The sequence below is a fragment of the Sparus aurata genome, chromosome 1 (assembly GCF_900880675.1).
Source record: "Sparus aurata chromosome 1, fSpaAur1.1, whole genome shotgun sequence".
NCBI lineage: Eukaryota > Metazoa > Chordata > Actinopteri > Spariformes > Sparidae > Sparus > Sparus aurata.
In genome coordinates this window covers 3,095,019-3,115,339 of record NC_044187.1, presented here as the reverse complement: position 1 = coordinate 3,115,339, position 20,321 = coordinate 3,095,019, and the positions used below count along the sequence as shown (strand labels likewise).

The following is a 20,321-nucleotide window of genomic DNA, read 5'->3' as shown; positions in this document are numbered from 1 at the left end:
TGTCACATTAGGGGGTCTGTGTCCAACAATTTGTGTCACGTTACAAACCTGACACACAAACATTAACACCTTCCTCACTCTGTGATTGGTGAGCTGAGTGGAGGTGAGATAGAGCCCAGGTTTGAACTTCTCTCTCAGCTCTTTTTTCATTTGTGACACAACTATTTCTGTCACTGTGAAATATGAACTGAGTGAAACACTATGAATGTCTTCCAGGAGAGAACATGTGAGAAGTTCCCTCCATATTTAAACCATTGTTGAGCCTCCAGCAGCTCTTGGCTCCACCTTTGGCTGTCTGAAACAGCTATGAACACTTTTAGCTTCACTGATGCTCACTGATCCCATGCTAACAGGTGGAGTTAACACACTGCAGACCACTGATTGGTCAGTGGGAACAGCCAGAGTCGTCTCGTCCTCAACGCTCTGAAGTAACATTTCACTTTCTACCTTTTCAGCATCTTCTGTCTCGCTGCCTGCAGCCTTTCTCAAGTAAAGCTAGTTTCCTTGTTGTGATGAACAACCACACGTGTGTGCTGTGTGTAGAGAATGTGTGGTCGAGCAAAAGAGAGAGAGCAAAAACTTTAAGTTAATTAAATCTTTATAGATACACAGAAACACATGAACTGACCTCAGAGTCTCCAGTCGACAGTTTGGACTCTCCAGTTCAGCACACAGCAGCTTCACTCCTGAATCCTGCAGCTCGTTGTTACTCAGCTCCAGCTCTCTCAGATGGGAGGGGTTGGACTTCAGAGCTGAGGCCAGAGAAGCACAGCTGATCTCTGACAAACTGCAGTCCATCAATCTGAATAAAGAATAAATGATGTAAGTTTAAAAGACAATGTTCCTGCTTGAAATCATTCAGTGTTTAATAATGTGTTCAGAGCTGAAGAAGGTTTAGAATGTAGACGTTTAGAGAATGAAACTCCAAACACCTGAACCCAACAGGATGCAGGTTCAACACTGTCAGATACACAAAGTGAAACAGAGCTCTCATTAATATTAATGACAACGTGCTGCTGCTTCAATAAAGACGTAGTGATGTCACCTCTTAAACTCTGCGGGCTCTATCTTGCACTAAGCGCAATTGACTTTGTACACTGGCGCTTGTATAATTCCTATTTTGCATTCGGCGCACATTGGAATTTTCCCTCCACAGACGCACGTCCTTAAATTAGGGAATGACTTTGAGCTCCCGGGGCGGTTCAGCGAAAAGAGGAAAAACAGAAACAGAAAACACTTCCGCAACAGACCAGGAAAAACCTAGTCTAAAGTCAGTGGCGCTTATTCAGATGCTATTTTAAGGGCGCATGCTTGGCCATAATGTAGCGTGTGCTCAACGTGCATACACTTTGCTTCTCTCATCTACAAGGAAGCAGTTCCCGTTTTTGCAAACCATGACAAAAAAAGTTGAAAAGATTTAAACAGAAGAACTAATTATTTTTCCCTCTGATATGCGACGCGCCCGTCGTAGCCGTGAGGGTCCGGGAGTGGCAATGCGCGATGTGCTCCTAGTGGAGCGGGTGGACGGAGATGGAGTTGGGGGAGGAGGAGGAAAGGGCACAACAGGAGCAGGTGGTGCGTTTGGAGACTTGAGGCGATGCGCCTGAGAGGTCGCAGCAACATCGCCACCCGGTCAAGACGGGCTTTAATACCTTGCTGCATCCCGGACAGTGCGGCCCGGTCTGACAATGCTGCCACGGCGTGTAGTGGGTCTGGATCCTCTGCACCTTGGTGTTTGCGCGGCTCCCTCATCAGCTGGCCGCTGCGCACTGCTCCCGTGCGATGTCCTTGGGATGCCAGCCTTAGAAACAATTGTGGCAATTTCCTCCCACGCCCGTTTAACCAAAGATAATTTGGATGGATTTCTCCCATTCCCATACAACTTCTCAGTCTTTTACAGCCCTGATGAGAACGTCGGTCTCCTCGGCTGTGAACCGCTCCTGGGGTGCGCCTGGCTAATTCGCCATTATAATAGCCATCCGCCATGGAACAAGCACGCCTGCTTTTAAAGGGAATGTGAGATGACGCTCTGATTGGTTTATTGCACGTTACGAACCAAACCACACCTATGACTAATGTAGCTACTTCAGACCAACCCATTTTAGATTTGCGTCGGGCGCAAGAGTCATTTATCCCGCCGGCATGATAGCAACAGTGCCTGAGATCCGCACACAAAGCTACTTGCGTTTCAGATCGTTAAGATAGAGCCCTGCAGCTCCACCAGAGATACATTCCAAGTTTTCTAGGATATTTAGAGGTTCATGTAAGTTTTGTTCTGCATAAATGTGTTTGGATGTAGTTAATAGGGGTGTGCAAAGCAGCCGGTATTTGTATCTGTATTTGTATTTGTATTCGAGTAAAATTCAAATTAGGCGTAAAAATCCAGTTTTTTTGCATTACACTTCTAATTTACGTTATAGTATAGAAAGTATTCTTTAATTGTCCATTATAATAATTATGGATATAGAAAATATTGGTTGATGTTTTTCCATAAATCCAGCAATGAACATGTAACAACAGGGCTGTAAACTAACTTTTTGGCTCACCTGCCAAGGGGACTGCTAGGTGAAGAATCTACCGGCCAAGTACATTTTTTACCGGCCAAATAATAAATTGCCTCTTTTTGTTGCATATACATCTGTTTCAGTACTTTTCATGGAGATAACAGTATTATATACCAATACATGCTTAGAAAAGAGGCCAAAGTATTATTTAGAAATACATTTTAATATTATTAATAAAATTTCATAACATTGCAAATTGAAAACTTGAACAGTGCAAAACTTTGACAAAGGAAACACGCATTAATTAACTATCAGGCTCTGTAATAGACTTGTCAGTGGCGACTGTACCATAATAACATGGTTTTACACGTTTTGTGACGTGACAACTGAAACCTAATTGAAGAAAGTCGTTAAGAAATTATGCGCAACTTAAGTACAACTTCCCTCAGCTCATGAGTTAGAGGTGTCGTCATTGCTGCGCTGGAATCACAGTCACTGCGCCCAGAGGTGTAGCAAGCTTTTCAAAAGTGCGGGGGATGGATGTGGTGGTGGTGTTTTAAAACAATTTTGGGTCGGGGGGTGATGATAAATGACACTTAAATATTAAATCTGTGTCTATAATAACCACACCCTGACATGTAAATGTGACATCTGTCTTGATTCGTTTAATTATAATATTTATAATAGAAGCCTACTGAAACTGTACTTTTTCTTTTTTACCATTAAATGTTATTTTATACATTATCATATTCTATAATGTTCTGTCATGGACTATGTCACTTCACTGCTAGCAGAAAAGAGAGCAGCTCACTGCCAGTTGCAGCTTCTTATCTTGATCTGCAGTCTTTGTTAATTTTTTGTCATGATTGTTATTATTAGTACTTAGATTTTTAAAAATCTCAGTTACATGTCAGGATGTGGTTATTATAGACGGATTAAATATTTAACTGTCATATGTCATCACAGTAACAGCGTTACATACATTAGCAGCTGTAAACACATAAACACATTATAAAACACATCATGTGGTTTGGTGTCGACCTGTATACTGAACGTATCAGGAGTAATCAACGTTTATAATCATCAGAGAACGTTACAGACATTGTTTTTGGTTCCTCTCCGTTTCCAGAGAATTCACAGAGAAGCTGGAGAAGTTTGTGACATTTTCACCCGGATTATTGTGAAGAGGGAATTAAACGCCTGTCCCAAATAAACGCCTGGTCTGTTGAGTGGTTGAGACAAATAAACGCCCGGCTGTTATTTGGTATTTAACGGTAGTTCCCGCCTCATCAGCACGAGCTGAACAATAAATCTAACACAGCAAGAGAGGCGGGACTTAAGGCAGAACAGCCAATCATCAGCCGGTGTCTGTTTGAAAGCAGCAACAGGAGAGAGAGGAGAGAGGAGGCAGCTGCAGCGAGCGCAGACACAGAGTGGCCAGAAAAAGTGACTCCAGCCGCAGTGAGGCGTTTTTGCAAAACTGCAGAAAAAGTGTGGATGTTGAACCCTCTCACCGGGAAAAGTGTGGGTGTTAAAACACACACATCCCCCACGGGTGCGAGAGACGCCCCTGACTGCGCCAAACTTTTAAAGAGCGGTGACGCGCACGCGACGTTGCTTCTGAGGGGAACTATTTTCTGCAGCGGTGACGTCGGGGGAGCTACTTCAGTGCGACACACAACAAATAGCCGGTTTAGCACTAACGTTTGCTTCCGTCATAATTTATCACTTTACAGCTACAACAATGTTTTGCTATATCATGCATAATTTATTGCAAGAGCACGACCATCAGGAAAAACATTTACCCGCCCCGTGGCATGTATCCCTCCAAAATTAAGTCGCCAGAGGAATATTTTAGTCGCATTTGGCGAGTGGCGACCGCTAGTTTACAGCCCTGTGTAACAAGGAACGTCATTTAAAAGAAAATAACACACAATTCGACACAGCTACACAAGCCTTGTTGTAACCTATTTAACCGAACGTTAACATTACTCTGTCAACAGCCTATTGTCTAAATTACCGAGCTAACAGAGCTAACGTTACGTAAACAGAGCGAACATGAGAGCAGCCGACTGCAGACGTCAGTTCTAATGCAGCGTAATGGAATAATCTCCCGATCAAACTCCGCTTCCTGAAAGTTATAAACTGTCCCCAGAACCCAGTTAAGGTACAAAAATAGTGATGAAGTCTTTTTTCGCTCAGCCGAGCCTTCTCTGTTGCTGTGTGGAGCAGCCTGTGTCAGTCACCTCTTTTACTCCCCCGTCTCCTACTGAACGTCACTCACTCATCCGGGCATGCACTGCGGTCTCATGAGGATACAAATATTTTTTTTAAAGTATTTGTTCTAAATAAGTATTAGTAAAAAACACGTTATTTGTGCCTTTCCGAATACCGTATTCGGGTTCGGCTCCACCCCTAGTTGTTAACATGCTTAATTTAATATGAACTTTATATCAACACTTAAAGTAGGTTGTTTGCAGTGTACCTGGCTAATATGTGGAATAAACAGAGAACAACCTGTGTTGTTTCATTTTATTGAATGTGATTCGTTGTGTATGAGTCAGGCCACTTTTCCTGTTTGGTGATTGGCTGTGGGGTGGAAGCTAGCAGAGCTTTGCTTAATGATACAAATCTAAATAAATGGTGAGACGGTACGTCGTGGTTTGTCTTCTCTCAAATAAATGAATATGCTGACAATTTTGGTGAACCTGACGTGATTTGAGAAAAGGAGATGCAGACCACATTGGGACCGGACCGAGTGACTTTCCTGCCGGGACCGGAGCCGGACACCGGACTCCTCGACACTCACAAGGGCGCCCATACAAAAGGTCAGCAGAAACCTGCTGTTTAAAGAACCCAATTCTGTATAATTGACTATATGCAAATTAATGTGAGTGAGGAGGAGGTAAGGTTGTCAAATCAGAAAACACAAATCACAAAAAACTACAACATTAATCAAACCGGAAGAGGTAGGTTCCCTCGGGCCATAAGCGGTCATATTGCTGCTTTCATTGTCTCTGAGTAAATACAGCAGTGGTTTACATTTGACCCAAAAAAGTCTAAAAATGATGACATAATCCTACCACAGGACACACTGCGCTGAAAACTAAAACTCTGCTTCACGCTCACTGAAGTCACTTTTATTACTTACAGTTACAGATGTTATAAAAGATGCTTCAGGTTGCACTGCTCAAATGTGAGCTGTTACCGACTGGTGTAGATGTAAAACAACAGTTGCCTGAAATAGGTAGCTATGGTTCCATGAATTCTCTGTGGCCATTAGATTTATCTTCATTAAAATGTCTGAAATACATCAGTTTACACACAATGATCAGACAGGGGTGGTGTTGTGTTTAGTGATTAGAATCCCTATCATGAATTTGTGAAGGGGCTGTGTTCAAGCCAAGGTTGTTCTTTAGCACATAGCATGTGATATCTTTTATAAAAACAAATGTGCATGTTTCATGCAAATGCTGGATATGTAAATGTGTTAGGAAATGCACATGATCGCTTCTGGATGTGAGACATTTAAAAGGAAACGTCTGTTGTATGTTCACTGTAACATTTACCACATGAAAGAAAAGTGAACTACTCCCACTTTAAGTGTCCAACTATGTTTATAACTTGCATCAAAAATCACCACAAACACACCATTCATCTGGATGTTCTTACCGAAGTGTCTGAAGTTTGCAGTTAGCACTTCTAAGACCATCAGAGATCAGCTTCAGTCCAGAGTCCTGCAGTGTATTCATGCTCAGGTCCAACTCCTCCAGACCAGAAGACTTCCAGCTGAGAACTGATGAAATATGCTCACAACATCTGTCTGTGAGGTTACAGTCACTCAACCTAAAGAGAAAAACACAATGACAGTCAACATTTTACAAACATTCCCTCCTACATTTAAACACAACCAGGAAGTTTTACAGCAGTTTGGTATCTTGAGGTTGAACACTTACAAAGCAGTCTTTGATACTTTGAGCACCGGCAGCAGCCTCTCCAGAACTTCATCTGATCCGGAGTATTTTTTCAGGTCGAACACATCCAGGTCTTCATTGGAACTGAGCAGCAGAAATGCCACAGCTGACCAATGTGCAGGTGAGATTTCACCAACATCTCCTGAGTTCTGGTACTGTTGGACTTGTTCTAGCAGAGACTGGTCCCCCAACTCATTTAAACAGTGGAACAGATTGATAACTTTGTTATCGCTGGACAGATTCTTGATCTTCTTGTGAATGTAGCTAATTGTGTTCTGGTCATTCCCTGGACATCTTCTTTTGAATTTAAACTCTCTCTGAAGAAGCTCCTGATTCTTTTCCTGTGAAAGACCAAGCAGGAAGCGCAGGAACAAGTCCCATCGTCCATGATCGTTAGCTAAAGCCATAGCCACTGCCTTCTTATGGAGGAAGGAGAGTTCACTTCTCTCTGATGACAAACGCCACCAGATGTTCTTGCTGGGAAGCAGATTCTTTCTGCTATCTATGAAGGTTTCTAACACATACAGAGCTGCAAGAAACTCCTGAACAGTTAAATGTATGAAAGAGTACATCACTTGTTTGTGAAGACCAGCTTCTTTTCTTATGACCTGTGTACAAACTCCTGAATAAACAGCAGCTTCTGTCAGATCAATCTGACTTTTCAAGTCATCTTCATAGAATACTAAGTTGCCCTTCTGCAGCTGTTCAAATGCCAGCTTTCCTAATTTCATGATCACATCTTTGTCTGTTTCATCGTTCTGATAATCCTTCTCATGTTTCCATTTTGTCTGGATGATCAGGAAGTGTGTGTACAGTTCAGTCACAGTCTTCGGTAGGTCACCTTCAGGAGTTTCTGTGAGGAGACTCTGGAGCACAGTGGCTGAAATCCAACAGAAGAGTGGGATGTGGCACATGACGTAAAGACTTCTTAACGGTTTGGACTGAAGATGATTGAGGATCTTCTGAGCCTTATCCTTGTCATGGACTTTCTTCTGAAAGTATTCCTCCTCTTGCTCATCATCAAAGCCTTGAACCTCGGTCACCCTGTGGATGAACTTGGAGGGAATCTTAGTGGCTGCTGCTGGTCTACTTGTGATCCAGACTGAGGCTTTGTGGAGCAGTTTCCCTTTGATTAAGTTGGTGAGTAGGCAGTCTAATGTTGTAGTGTCTGTAATACTGCGGCGCGTCTCATTTTTCTCAAAGTCCAGAGGCAGTCTGCTTTCATCCAGACCATCAAAGATGAACAGAATACTTGAACTGTCGTAGTCTGAGCTCTCTAAATCCCTCACTTCTTTAAAATAGTGACCTATTAACTCTTTAAGACTCATCTTGTCTTTTATTAAATTCAGCTCTCTGAATGTAAATGGAAATATGAAGTCAGTAGTCTGGTTGGCTGTTCCAGTCGCCCAGTCATGAGTGAACTTCTGCACGGCGACAGTTTTTCCAATCCCAGCGTTTCCCTTGGTCAGAACTCTCTGCGGAGCATTTTCTTCATTTGATAACGGTTTAAAAATGTCATCAAGGTTGATTTTCTTCTGCTCACTTGAACTCCTTTTACATTCTAATTCAACAACTTCGTGTTCACTATTAACCTCCTGACTGTCTACCTCTGTGATGTAAAGCTCTGTATACATCTTGTGTAACAGAGTTGATGATCCATCTTCCTGTGTTCCTTGAAACAGATCCGGAGTTTGAGATTTAAGATAAGATTTTAGATCAGCTTGGCACTTTTGGATGTTTCCTGAAAGATAAATGAGATCATAGTTACATGAATAACATGTTTCTTGTACTTTCAAAGTCAGCAAATACTACAGATGTTTCTCCTTTCAGAAGACGCAATTTTTACCGCTTTCAAGGTGCCGCGACACAGCAGAAAAGGAGGGAACTTCTCTTTTTCTAGCTGATTTTGCATCAGCTGCAGTGGGCACCAACAACCACCACGTGGCACATATGAGCAATCTATATCAGACTATAGTGAACAGGTTGCTTTATCACCTCATTGTCTCAGTCCATACCCACAGAGACCCTCGAGGGCCACATGGTAGGAAAAATCTGGATGTGAAAATCTGTGTGAATTAATTTGTACACGGTGCTGTTAGATTCACAATCTGTGTGCACAGATTTTCCCATCTCAATTTCCAAGAGAAAGATTTTCTCATTGATCATCTGGAGGCTGATCATCAATAAAGATGATGACAACTCTGTTTGACTGTATATGAGCAAACTGATCAAACTTTAACTGGAGGAGGAACACTGCAGTGCGTCTCTGTGTAGGTGGTGCACAGATCTCAGTCCTCGGCCTGGAGGTAAGTAGGCTACTATAATCTGAATGAAGAAGGCTGTTAAAGTTAAATATCAGCTGACGTAATCAGGATAACATAGCACCATGCTGCTACTGCTGATCACATTGTGGTCAAACTGGGTATAAAGTCAATTCCTGTCATCAGGATTCACACTCTGCTGCCATCTAGCGGCTGCAGTTATCTAGTGCAGCTTCCTGTTTTACCGCTGCAGCTTCACCGCGGTGACGCATCGTATCACAGCAGGTTAGAGTTACCAGCCTATATTGTACATGTGATTCTTTTGGTTTCTGAATAGATGCTAAACTTAGCATCTATTCAAAAACCAAAAGAATCACATGAAGTACAAAGATGACAGGGAAGAAAAGCTGATGGCCAATAACTTTACAGGATGTTAAACTCACATATGTAGCTTTAAGTGTGTCATCTCCATAATATACTGCGTGTTCATAATATCTGAATCTCGTCATGTTTTAATAGTAGAAGTATGGTGAACCTTTTTATCATTTGGCTGTGAAAAACCTTGTTTAATATACAGGTATGTTGTATGTGTTTATGTGTTTAAACAGATGAATACCTTTGGTTTTAGTAGAAGCATCAGTGGTCTCATCTGTTCTGTTTGGAGGTCGGTCTGAAACAGAAACATACAACATCTTTTGAAAAATGCTAAATATTTAAAGGCATTTTGGTGGCTACATTTAAGCAAGTAGAAAGTATAAAAGTTGTTAATTTAATGTATTACTTCAGGGGAACATTTACCTGTGTTGTTAATGGTGATATTGGTGATAATGTCTCCTCCAATGTTGACACCAGTCATATGAGGAGTGCTGATGACACCTCCAGTCTGTGCTGTGACTGTTGAGCTTCCCACTTGAGTTTCAGCTGTGAGAAAATAGACAAAATAATCAGGAACCATAACTCACTTTCCTTTTGTTAATGTGTAAACTATGTTAAGGGGGTTCACAGATTCTATCTTGTTAGAGCAGACTGACCTGAAAGATTAAGAACAAATAAAGTCTAGTGAAGCCTCTTGGTGAGGCCAGTTGTTGAACCTCAGATTCAGGTGGAACAATGCAGATTCCACTCTGGTCATGTCACAGTGGACATTATATGGTACATGAATCTGAGCTCGTGTTGAAGCAACAGACATTGTTCAGCTTTTGTCCTTCACGAGAGGATAAAACAGTCCTGTAGATTTGGTCCTGCTTCATGTTATTTAGAAGAAAGAAAGCAGGCTAATGGAAACGCTACATGATTTTGAAAATCATAAATAAATAGCTATGCTAGTAGCTTGGCTGCTCTCCAACACTGACTGTAATTCATCTTTAGATGATGATGAAAAACTACAAAAATACCTTCCAATATGATGCAATCCAATACTAAGACAGAACAATGGTGAGGAGGCAGCAGAAATAAAATAATTGATTGTCACTGTACAAGTACACAGATCAGTGAAACTTAATGAGGAAGGTTATAAACAATCTTACCACCTCGTGATGTTTCTGGATCCACCGCCCGGCTGGTTGTTGACCCGTTTCCATCTCTGAATTCCTTCACTAACTCCTCCTCTGACTTTAGAAGTATAGAAGAATAAAGATAAATACAAGGAACTAAAATGAATTTAGATTTCATGTCACAAAACACTTCTGAAGGGCAAAGGTTTGGATATTAGTGGTGACATAAAAGCATCATTTAGAGCCTTATTTAATAAAAATGGTGGAAAAAACACTCGTAAAGGTTTTTTTTTACTCAGAACTTCAACAATATGAACATCAGGGTTACACGGATATCATTTTTTTCAAACCGAGTACGAGTATTTTCATTTGTGTACTTGCTGATACCAAAATTTCTACCAGAAAAGTAACTATTATGTTACAGATGCACTGAATTGGAAGACGGGATTTATTTTCTTCTCTGCTTGTTCCAACAAATGATAATAAATTAAATAAAAATAAATAGAAATAATCATCATTTCCTGTGTCGACACAACAAAACAAAAATTAAACTACAAAATATCAACGAAATTTGACAGGTTAAACAATGAAACTTATTACACAGTTAACACAGTCAACTTAATATCTCAGTTTAACTCCTGCACATTCTCCAGATTTGAATCAGTGTGTTATATATATTGAAGTAGCCTCGTAGTTGTATCAACGTCTGCAAGGAATCAAGAACTGACGGTCAAATCAAATAAAGAAAGAACATTTAGAAAATATTCATTGCCCCTTAACATTTAATTATTCAGATGTATAAAACTGTATTTTAAAGTAAAATAGTGAAAATAAATAAAATAGTTTTTTAAAAATGGTCTTTCTGTTTCTTTTTTCCCCTCAAGTAAGTTTCAGTTACTGCACTCATGCACTACTAAACAACCTCCGTCAGTAAATGAATTTTTGTGTTGACCAAAACTAAATGGACTCTGAGGAACATTCATCAGCTCTGAGAGACGACATGTGGAGTTCTGTCTCTCTGTCTCTCACTTCTCACCTCTTTCATCTGTCTGTGTTCAGAGTCACAATGTTTATCGCCTGGAATGCACAGATCTGATTGGCTGAGCAGCATCACGTGGGATGTCCTAACTCGCGTGAAATTGGTCAGTGGGTTTCCTGATCCTCTAAAGTCTAAAAAGTGCCAGTCAAAATAGAAGTGCCCCGTCAACATTTAAACACTTAGATAATTGATTGTCTATAGGTCCAGGCCCGTACAGGACGGCGTCTGGGTCCACACTCGGTCCACCTCACACTAAAATCCAAAATGACAACAAGAAATCACAAGCCGCTCTCTGATGGCGGTCTTCAGTTTCATGCAATGTACGACCTGATGCAAAAAAAGGCATCTGTGAATTTCGAGTATGAGTATATGAGCGCAGTATCGACCCTATCGGTATCGGTGCATCTCTAATGAACAATAAGGGAAACATGTAGAGCTTTGTTGAGTATTATTATTACTGTTATCGCTGATTCTACACATTAACATTCAGAGACTTACACTTTGACTTGTTGTTCGGTCGTCCTGACAGTCAGCGGTTCTTTCTTTGGCTTCCATCCTGACTGTAGGCAGAATGGTTCAGGTTCTGTTCTGCTGCACAAACACTGGACACTGAAGCATCTTGTTGAACTGATTTATTCCTGTTTGAGTCAAGAGAGCAAATCTTAACAAGATTCAAGATTCAAGATTCAAGAAGCTTTATTTATCCCGAGGGAAACTGCTGTGCAACAGTTACAATACAAAGTGGGAAGAAGACAATAGAGAAAGTAGAGATAACATAAATAAAATAAAATAGAGTGAGTAACAACAAGTAACAACATGCCTCTCACAGTCAAGTTCACTGCAGACTGACTATCAACTTGAGACTGAGGCCACACATGTTATTACTCTCAGCCTCTAATTCAGTTATATTGTTATCAACAGAAGTGACTTCAAGTTTTAACACCATGAAATATGAAATAATTCATCTTAATATGTTTTTGTCATCAATTCATACTCAGTGAAAGCGGCTGTCATGAGGACAGTCCTGTATAAAACCACCTGTTACAACAGATCTGAAATAAATAACACATTTGCTGAACATGGTACATCACACAACAACATGCCTACAATGAGAGAAATACAAGTTATTTGCCGACAGGTGACGAGTCTGTAATGACTCCTCCTGTCCACACTGCCTGAAGTGATCCTGTCAACACAACTACACTGCAAGTTCATCATGTGTCCACAAAATATAACAATGACAGCAGAGTTTGTTGATCAGAGGTGTGTCATGTTACCTGTCACAGTTCTCACCTGTTAAAGTCCAGATGAGGTCAAAGAGTGGTTCTTCCTTCGTCTACAGACTCTGACAGACGCTGCTGGTGTCTGTGTTCATCTGACCGACAGCCGTCACATCCTCATACCTTCAAATCCAAATCCAGACACATCAATGAGGTGAGAGCAGAAAGCCAGTGTGAGCTGTAGTGCTGCCAGTCAGCAGCAGGTGTCAGTGTTACAGAAGCTCTGTCAGTCAGCGCTCTGATGGGAGAGATTTCACAGCAGTTAGACACACTGACAGAGATCCAGAGTCCAAACTGCAGGAACAATGAAGCCCCGACAACAAGAAGAGAAACAACAACAGGTTGATGATTGAATGAGGGAGAGAGAACAGTCTGTAAACTCATGACAACATGTGACAAACACAAAGTGCATCAACAAAGAGACAGAGAGGTCGACTGAAAGCAACAACACACATCTGACTTATTAATAAAGACACAAGTTGTGTCTAAATGAATTCACTGTTTCTACACAACTAAATGTTTCCTGAGGAGAGAAACGGGACGTTGAGTCTGACTGAACATTTTACAGTTCACATGAAAATGTGAAAAGAGAGACTTCCGTTTCCGCCCCCTTCCGGATGGCTGTTCAATAACCGAGCTCTCAACCTCGTGTCCTACAAACCCACATTCAACAAATGGTAAAGTTACAGAAAAACAAGTGGACTTTAATTGTAGACAAAAATGAATCATGGCAGGCACAACAACACCGAAAACTCAAGTAAATCTGCGACCGGCCACGGCTAATGTTCCAACAGGCAAAATATGGAAGCTGCACCTGCAGCTGATAAGATCTGATAATTATCAGAGGTTTGGATTTGCATTGAATTAATAAAAATAAAACATGAATCCATTACTTTAACAGCTCAGTACTGTCTGTAAGATAACAGGTATGTTTATGTTTGGCAGTGGCTCAATTTCATTTCCACATTTATGTTTAAAATAATAATGTCAATATGAGTAGCATGTATGCATGCTTATCATGCAAATGACACACAATGCTGATACTGGCATTGGTTATGTTATGGATGGCAGCAGCTTGCAAACATGAATATATGAACCTGTGTATTATTTGAACAGCTTATTACTGAATGCACAATAACAAGGTACGTTTATACAGTTTAATATAAAACATAATTTTATACTGTATATATAGCAGGGGGTCCCGGCTTCATCTCTCCATCAGTTTGGCCTGAAAAACGTTGAAGACCCCTGCTTTAACACATACTTATTGAAGTATTTATAAAAATCCTCTTTTATAAACTCTGGCCTCTTTAAACGTCCTCTGCACCTGCTCATGAGCAGAGGAAGTCATGTGACAGAGGAGGACAGGTGGAACCTCCACAGGTTAACACCAGAGGCAGCTGCTCACTTCCTGTTTCCTGCCCACAGTTATATACATATATAACATGACCACGTCCCTCACTGACCTCATTGTAACCATGACGATAAAGCTCTTCTGAACTGAACTGAGTCATGTGGACCTAAAACCCAGAATGCTCTCTGAGCTCGACCAGATGACAAACCAAGGATTCAGACAAGACAAAGTTAACGGTTAAAGAAAAATGTTCTAATGAGGATGAACTTAACTCACAGCTTGGTAAACAAAACATGGAGGAGGAAAGGAAGGAGGTGGAGTGCCAAAGCAATGAAACCAATAAAACAACACAAGGCCTATATACTAATTCTTAGTCAAAACCAACAGAAACCCTGTCTTCTCTAAACAAAGAGGGTTCAAATCAACTGTTAATACTGACAAGAAATGATTATATACACAGATTGTTGGATCAACCGGCTGCTTTGAGCAGATATTACCATTCAAAAGACACAGAAACAGAAAAGAGACAGAAAGCAGCTGCTGACACACAGCTGGAGGATCTAAAATCTCTTCTGATTGAACTTCAGTGTAACTCAAAAGCTCCAGCAGGTCAGACTGAGAGGAAGCTGCACATTTCAAATGTCTCGGCTGTTTGTTTCCTGTGACTGAGCTGAACGTCGAGCTGCAGCCTCGTCTTCAGCCACGACTGAGTCAAACTAATGAAGACACAAACAGTCTGATAACACGAGTCTTTACAGCAGGAAAGACACAAATCACACATGAAGAAGTGACATTAAAAACACACATTTACCTTTTTGTCTGCAGGCAGAAATCATGTGCGTCTCACAGAGAGAGAAGAAGTGAAGTTAGAGACGAGAGAGAGAAGCTGGTTTACTGTCAGGACTGTTTACAGGAAGCACAAGTTCTGTCGTCATCATTTTTTCAAGTTCCCAAAACTTTTTTTATCATCTGTAAAAACATTCAGCAGAAACAAAATGTTTTCTCCTAAAAAAATATTTACAAGGATTTTTTTTTCCTGAAGATTTTTTGTGAAGTTTTTACAGATGAAAAATAAATGAAGGAACTTTGACAGATTATCCTGTCATGTGTTATTTTTTACCACCAGCTGTCAGATCATAATTTAGATCAGACAGAAAATGGATCATTAGAAATAAAAAATGTCTTCACTGACCCCTCAGGGCTTCCGTACCTCCTTAGCTGTAGAGAAACTACCTGTGGAGCCCCTGCAGGTTTGAGGAGGAAACCCCTAAATCTGATGTATGATCAGCTGTTAAGAGCTATTATACCGTGGTCTGGGTGAATACTAGATTGTGATTGGCTGGAGGGTGTTAATGACCTTCTGATGAACAGACAGCTGTGAAACTCCTCCTGCAGCTCCAGTGTAACTGCCTGTTCACTGTTCTATATGTAGCCCTATGAAAAATTAGACTCATAATATAAAAGTTCATAAATTTAAATTAATAAGTAACCTACAGTTGGAATTGATAAATGGAATAAATATGATTTAAAAGATTAAAAACTGTTAAGAGGTTGCATGTTGCCTATGGTGTAGGGTTAATAGGATTTCATAGTTAAGTTCATGATGTTGTAAATGTGTTAAGAATATTTTATTTTAAAAGTGAGAAAAGGAAGTTTGATGTATGTTTTTGCTTTACGTTTTTTTTTGCTGATCCAGTGAGGTGTTAGCAGAAGGGTGGAGTGGAAAGGTGTTTCTGCATGGACGGGGAGAGTGAGAGAACAGGCTAGGAAATGGCGGTGAGAATGTAGCTAAAGGGTGAGCGTGACTCAGAGATTTTTGGGAAATAAGTTGTGAGTTATAAGTACACAAACGAGTGTGCAACCGGCTGTCCGTACGACAACCAGGAGAAGAGGACCGGCTGCTTATTGAGAAACGGGATGAATTTCTAACCGAACTTCAGAGACTGTTTATGTTTGTGCTACTGCAAATGCTAAAGTTAGCCACCTGGGAGTATAGCTCTGGGTCAGTTCATTTAAAGTGAACGGACATTTTAGTTAAAGTTTGACTCCCTCAGTTAAACTGCTTGAGGGGTTTATCGGCTGTCTTCGACCTGACGACAGAGAAGAGCCCAGACCGAGTGTGGAGCAACCAGGACGGCCCAAGTGAGTCTGCTGGCAACGTGCGAGGAGGAAAGAGAAACCAACGGGGTCCATGGTGAAATGCTGATCTGTGACTGAGCCTGCACCTGTGACGGTTGGAGGAAAGACTGGACAGTAACCTTGACTCAGGTATCATCCTTTTATTTTGCTCGCTGCGGAGTGAAGCTGCCATAGTTTGGGACCGCAACGAACACGTGCAACGCATCAGGCCTGCTACAGTTTTTGGTTTTATGGTTATTTTTGTTGCCGGCTTATATAGTGCATTAAGGTGTGGGCCCACGATTTGTGTTTAAGTACCTGTGAAGTTGGTAAATTGAGGTTTCATGAAATAATCCATTTGAGGGTTAAAAGTGTATAAAGTGTGTCTGTGCATTTGAGTACAGTGTTAACAGTGTTCCCCTAAACAAAGAGGGAGATTTCATTTACAGTGTTTCTTGAAGAGAAGGGACATTTTATTTTGAAGGTTTGAAAAGAGAAGAGTCTTATTCTGGTTAATTCTCTTGTTTCATTTGAAATATCTATTTTCCTAATAAGTAAATAATTGAGATTTCTAAAACCTTGTGTTGTTACTTTATTACTTACCTGGAAATAAGGTATCATTTCATTCTGAGAGAGATATATACAGGCACCCTTGGTTAAAAATCTTTATTAAAACTGTAACTTAAAAAAAGGTGAATTCATATTTAGGTTACAAAACATTTCGTGTGTGTATTTTAAAAAGAAATCCAAGATAACATAAAAAACTGAGTTGATCAGGGTTAAAGATATTTGATAAATATTGTAAAAGAACCCAAAAGCCCTCCCCTCATATATATGACTACTGAGGGGGGCGCTACATATATCTATGTACAGTAGATGTTTCACTGTCACCTGACACACGTCTCCTCCTGTTTATTGTAATGTGCTCCACTGGACACATGATGGAGACACACAACCACATATGGTTCCAACACAGGGTTGGAGAATGAAATGACAGTCTGTAAACTCCTTCATGCTTCACTAATGACACAACATATATACAGTTATTAATGTTACAGTTACTTTGAGGCTGTCTGCAGCTTCATGGACCCAAAGACAGACTCAGACACAATAAGGTGGAGGAAGGTGGAGGGTTATTAATAGAATCTGAGGAGGCGACGCAGACATCAGGTATGTGGCAGAAAAAGTATAAATCATTCTCATGTTATATTGATATTGATGCACTGTAGAAATTGTGTCCCACTGTTTGGCAGCAGGAGCAGATTGAGTCATCTTGGGTCCAAATGCAAACAGACGTATCTCCACTTCCTGTTCCACCTTTTTAAATCCTGATGAACACCCACCTGTGACGTCGTCTCTTCAAGCTGGATCTTCTCTTCACCGTCACTGACACAGCCGTCATGTCCGCACATCTGGAACTGGACCTCTGAAACAAACCCAACAGAACATCTGCATTGTAACAAAGACAACCACTGGAACATGTTGTGTTCAGAAACAATATGATCTGTGTCTGATCAGACTTCACTGTCACAGGTTGTCATCACTTAATGTTCCAGCAGGTTCTCTGATAGAACACTGAGGATGGTTAAATACAGAGAACTCATGTCACTGTATCAGGTGAACTTGTATCACTGTATATGTGATCAATACGTTCATTTACCTTCACACAACTTCTCCAAACACACATTCATTTCCATCTGATGCAGCTTTACATTTCTCCTCCACCACATTGATCTGACAGCTTTAGTTACTGCACACATTCTGTTTGTTCATATCCTTCCTGTCCAGTGGAAACCTTGTATCTCCACATGATGATGTTTGAATATGAATGTTTGTGATAAACTGAAGGATGATGAAGAAGATTCTCCTTCTTCAGCTAAATAAACTCTTTAAAAACCCTCTTGGATTAAAATGCATCGTCACGAAGCTGAAAACATACGTGGTTCTCACAGGACAGCCCGGCTACAAACATATGATGATCTTATAGAATCTGATGTTCTGCTGGAGATTCAACCAGCCAACAGGATATAAAGGAGTTACAATGAGCTCCACCTGAAACATCTACAGCAGTAAACTGACACATACACATTAATGCAGCATATTAATCCACAAACATCAGATTGGAGCGTCCTCAACACATATATGACATATTACTAAGCACTCGTCAGAAGGAGAACCACCTCCAGTGATTTATTAATTCATTAGGAGGAAAATTAATCACATCAAATTAATCAGTTTCACTTTTAAAAGCTGTGAATTCTGATTACATCGACCTCCATCTCTGTCATAAAGGAAAACACAAATACAAACGACTTAATTCAAGATATTTATTGAACTCTTCAGGGACATGGATGATGAATGAGCACCAATAAACATATATTCATATGTACATATATACAGTTAGAGTGGATAAATGAGAAGAATGAATTATAAATTTAGTTATTAAACTATTGTAGACAGAGTGAATTAAATAATTTTATCATAAATGTTTAAAAACTGAAAAAGAGGAAAACTTCACCACGATCAATAAAAGCAGAAATCATTTAAGAATGAGCTCTTCATCAACTCTCCAACAGAACACTTGAAGATGGTTATTTCCTACTTTGGTGGTGGATGAGCTGATGATGAGGTGAACTTCTGGGAAAGCGCTGAGCCTGACAGGATCAGGCTAAGACCAGGTCTATCTGAGGCCACGGAGGAGACACAGCATGTGTTCTTCTGTCTGCTTGTGTTCACTGACAGGCTGCACAGTTGTGATGCATGAAGCCAAAAAGACTTCAAAAGTCAGAAAGTCAACTAACTACAAAGGAGGATCACAACATTCATGATGTCACTGTGGAGTTCATTGTGGAGCTTTCTTCAGCTCTCAGTAAAAGGTTTAAAACACAAGCCAACACCTGATCATGCCTGTTGTCTGCACTGCCAATCAGAGGGGCTTCAGCACAGAGTCAGGATGGAAACCGTCAGAGACAAGAGGGCAGGACAGCACGTGTTGTCAAGGTTTATAGTCTAGGGGCGTGTTCTGGAAGAAGGAGGATTGTTGGCGCTCTTTTACTGATTAATCACTTATTCCTTTGTGTGGAGAGAGAACTGGCCACACAAAGGGGAATAATTGTCAGAGCCGTTTCTTGCTAAAAGGGACACTGTGCTGTATATTGCAAGGTTTAAAATAAAAACAGATTATGAATTTCTCCATTAGTGTAACATAACTCAATTATATAGTATGAATATTTGCTTAGGATCTGTTTTGCTTGGTAACCTGAGGAGTTTCGTCTTTGCAGGAGCAATTCTGAAGTATTTTGGAGCCGCAGAACAGGAAGCAACACTGCTGCCTTCAGCACCAATCCTAGAAACTAAATCACTTGTCTCTGCACACTTACTTTCTTTGTCCATCTCTCTGTTGGTTTGAAGGATTGCCTGGTCTTATACGTCTTATACACACATATCAAAACTCAGACAATATGGTTGTTTGGTCTCCCTACAAGTGAATGCAGCCGTTGTAACGAGCCCATACATACCGTTTAGATCCATAATTGTTTTTCTGTTATCCCACCTTCAGTCTATCTTTAGTTAGTTTTGTTTTTACTTATGAATATACAAATATATGCAGGTTTTGTTCTCAGCAATTTCTTTTAACATTACACAATTATAATACTGTAACAGCTATGTTTTGATATGCTGATGTTTTCCTCTTCTTTTTCTTGATAATAACTGTGAACCAAGAAATCAATACCAGCTGTGTAATGTATTCTGTGAGGATAGCAATAATGAAGAAAACATTGAAAAAAAAATAAAACAACTTGGTGAACTGAGAACAGACATTAACCAGAAGACGGAGGAGACGGAGAGTAAAACAGAAGCTACGTCGCGGAGACTGGAAGAAGCCGAGCGGCGCGTTGGAGACGTGGAAACATTTGGCGGGGAGGTGGATGTGGTTCTGGCCCGGGTGCAGGAAATCCAGCTTGGACTAAAATCAAAGCTCACCGAACTTGAAGGACACTCGCATTGCAATAACATCCGGATCTCTGATATCAAGGAAGAGACGGAAGGGACCTCGATGGTTCGCTTTGTGGAGAATCTTATACAAACTGAACTGGGAGAGAGTACCAGTCCGACCCAACTGGGCATTGAACAATCACATACAGCACTCGGACGAGAACCCGCTGAGACTGCCACCCCGAGATCAACGGTTGTGAGGTTCCTGAAATACACAACCAAAGAGAAGATTATCAGCGCAGCCTAGAACAGAAACATCACCGTGGACGGAAAAAGGGTGTTTTTGGACCTCGACTACGCAA

The 20,321-nt window shown here is 40.7% G+C and overlaps 1 protein-coding gene across 1 annotated transcript; it reads right to left on the bottom strand.

Moving 5' to 3' along the window:
• Positions 1 to 708: 708 nt before the first annotated feature.
• On the bottom strand, positions 709 to 17,494 carry LOC115592994 (protein NLRC3-like; the record flags this gene model as incomplete). Its single annotated transcript, XM_030436314.1, has 9 exons — positions 17,367 to 17,494; positions 12,565 to 12,674; positions 11,770 to 11,909; positions 10,266 to 10,350; positions 9,538 to 9,660; positions 9,356 to 9,409; positions 6,461 to 8,219; positions 6,177 to 6,350; positions 709 to 802 (listed from the first exon to the last, which is right to left on the bottom strand). Coding segments are annotated over exons 3-9 (2,346 nt in total), but the record flags the coding sequence as incomplete, so codon positions are not given.
• Between the last annotated feature and the right edge of the window lie 2,827 nt (positions 17,495 to 20,321).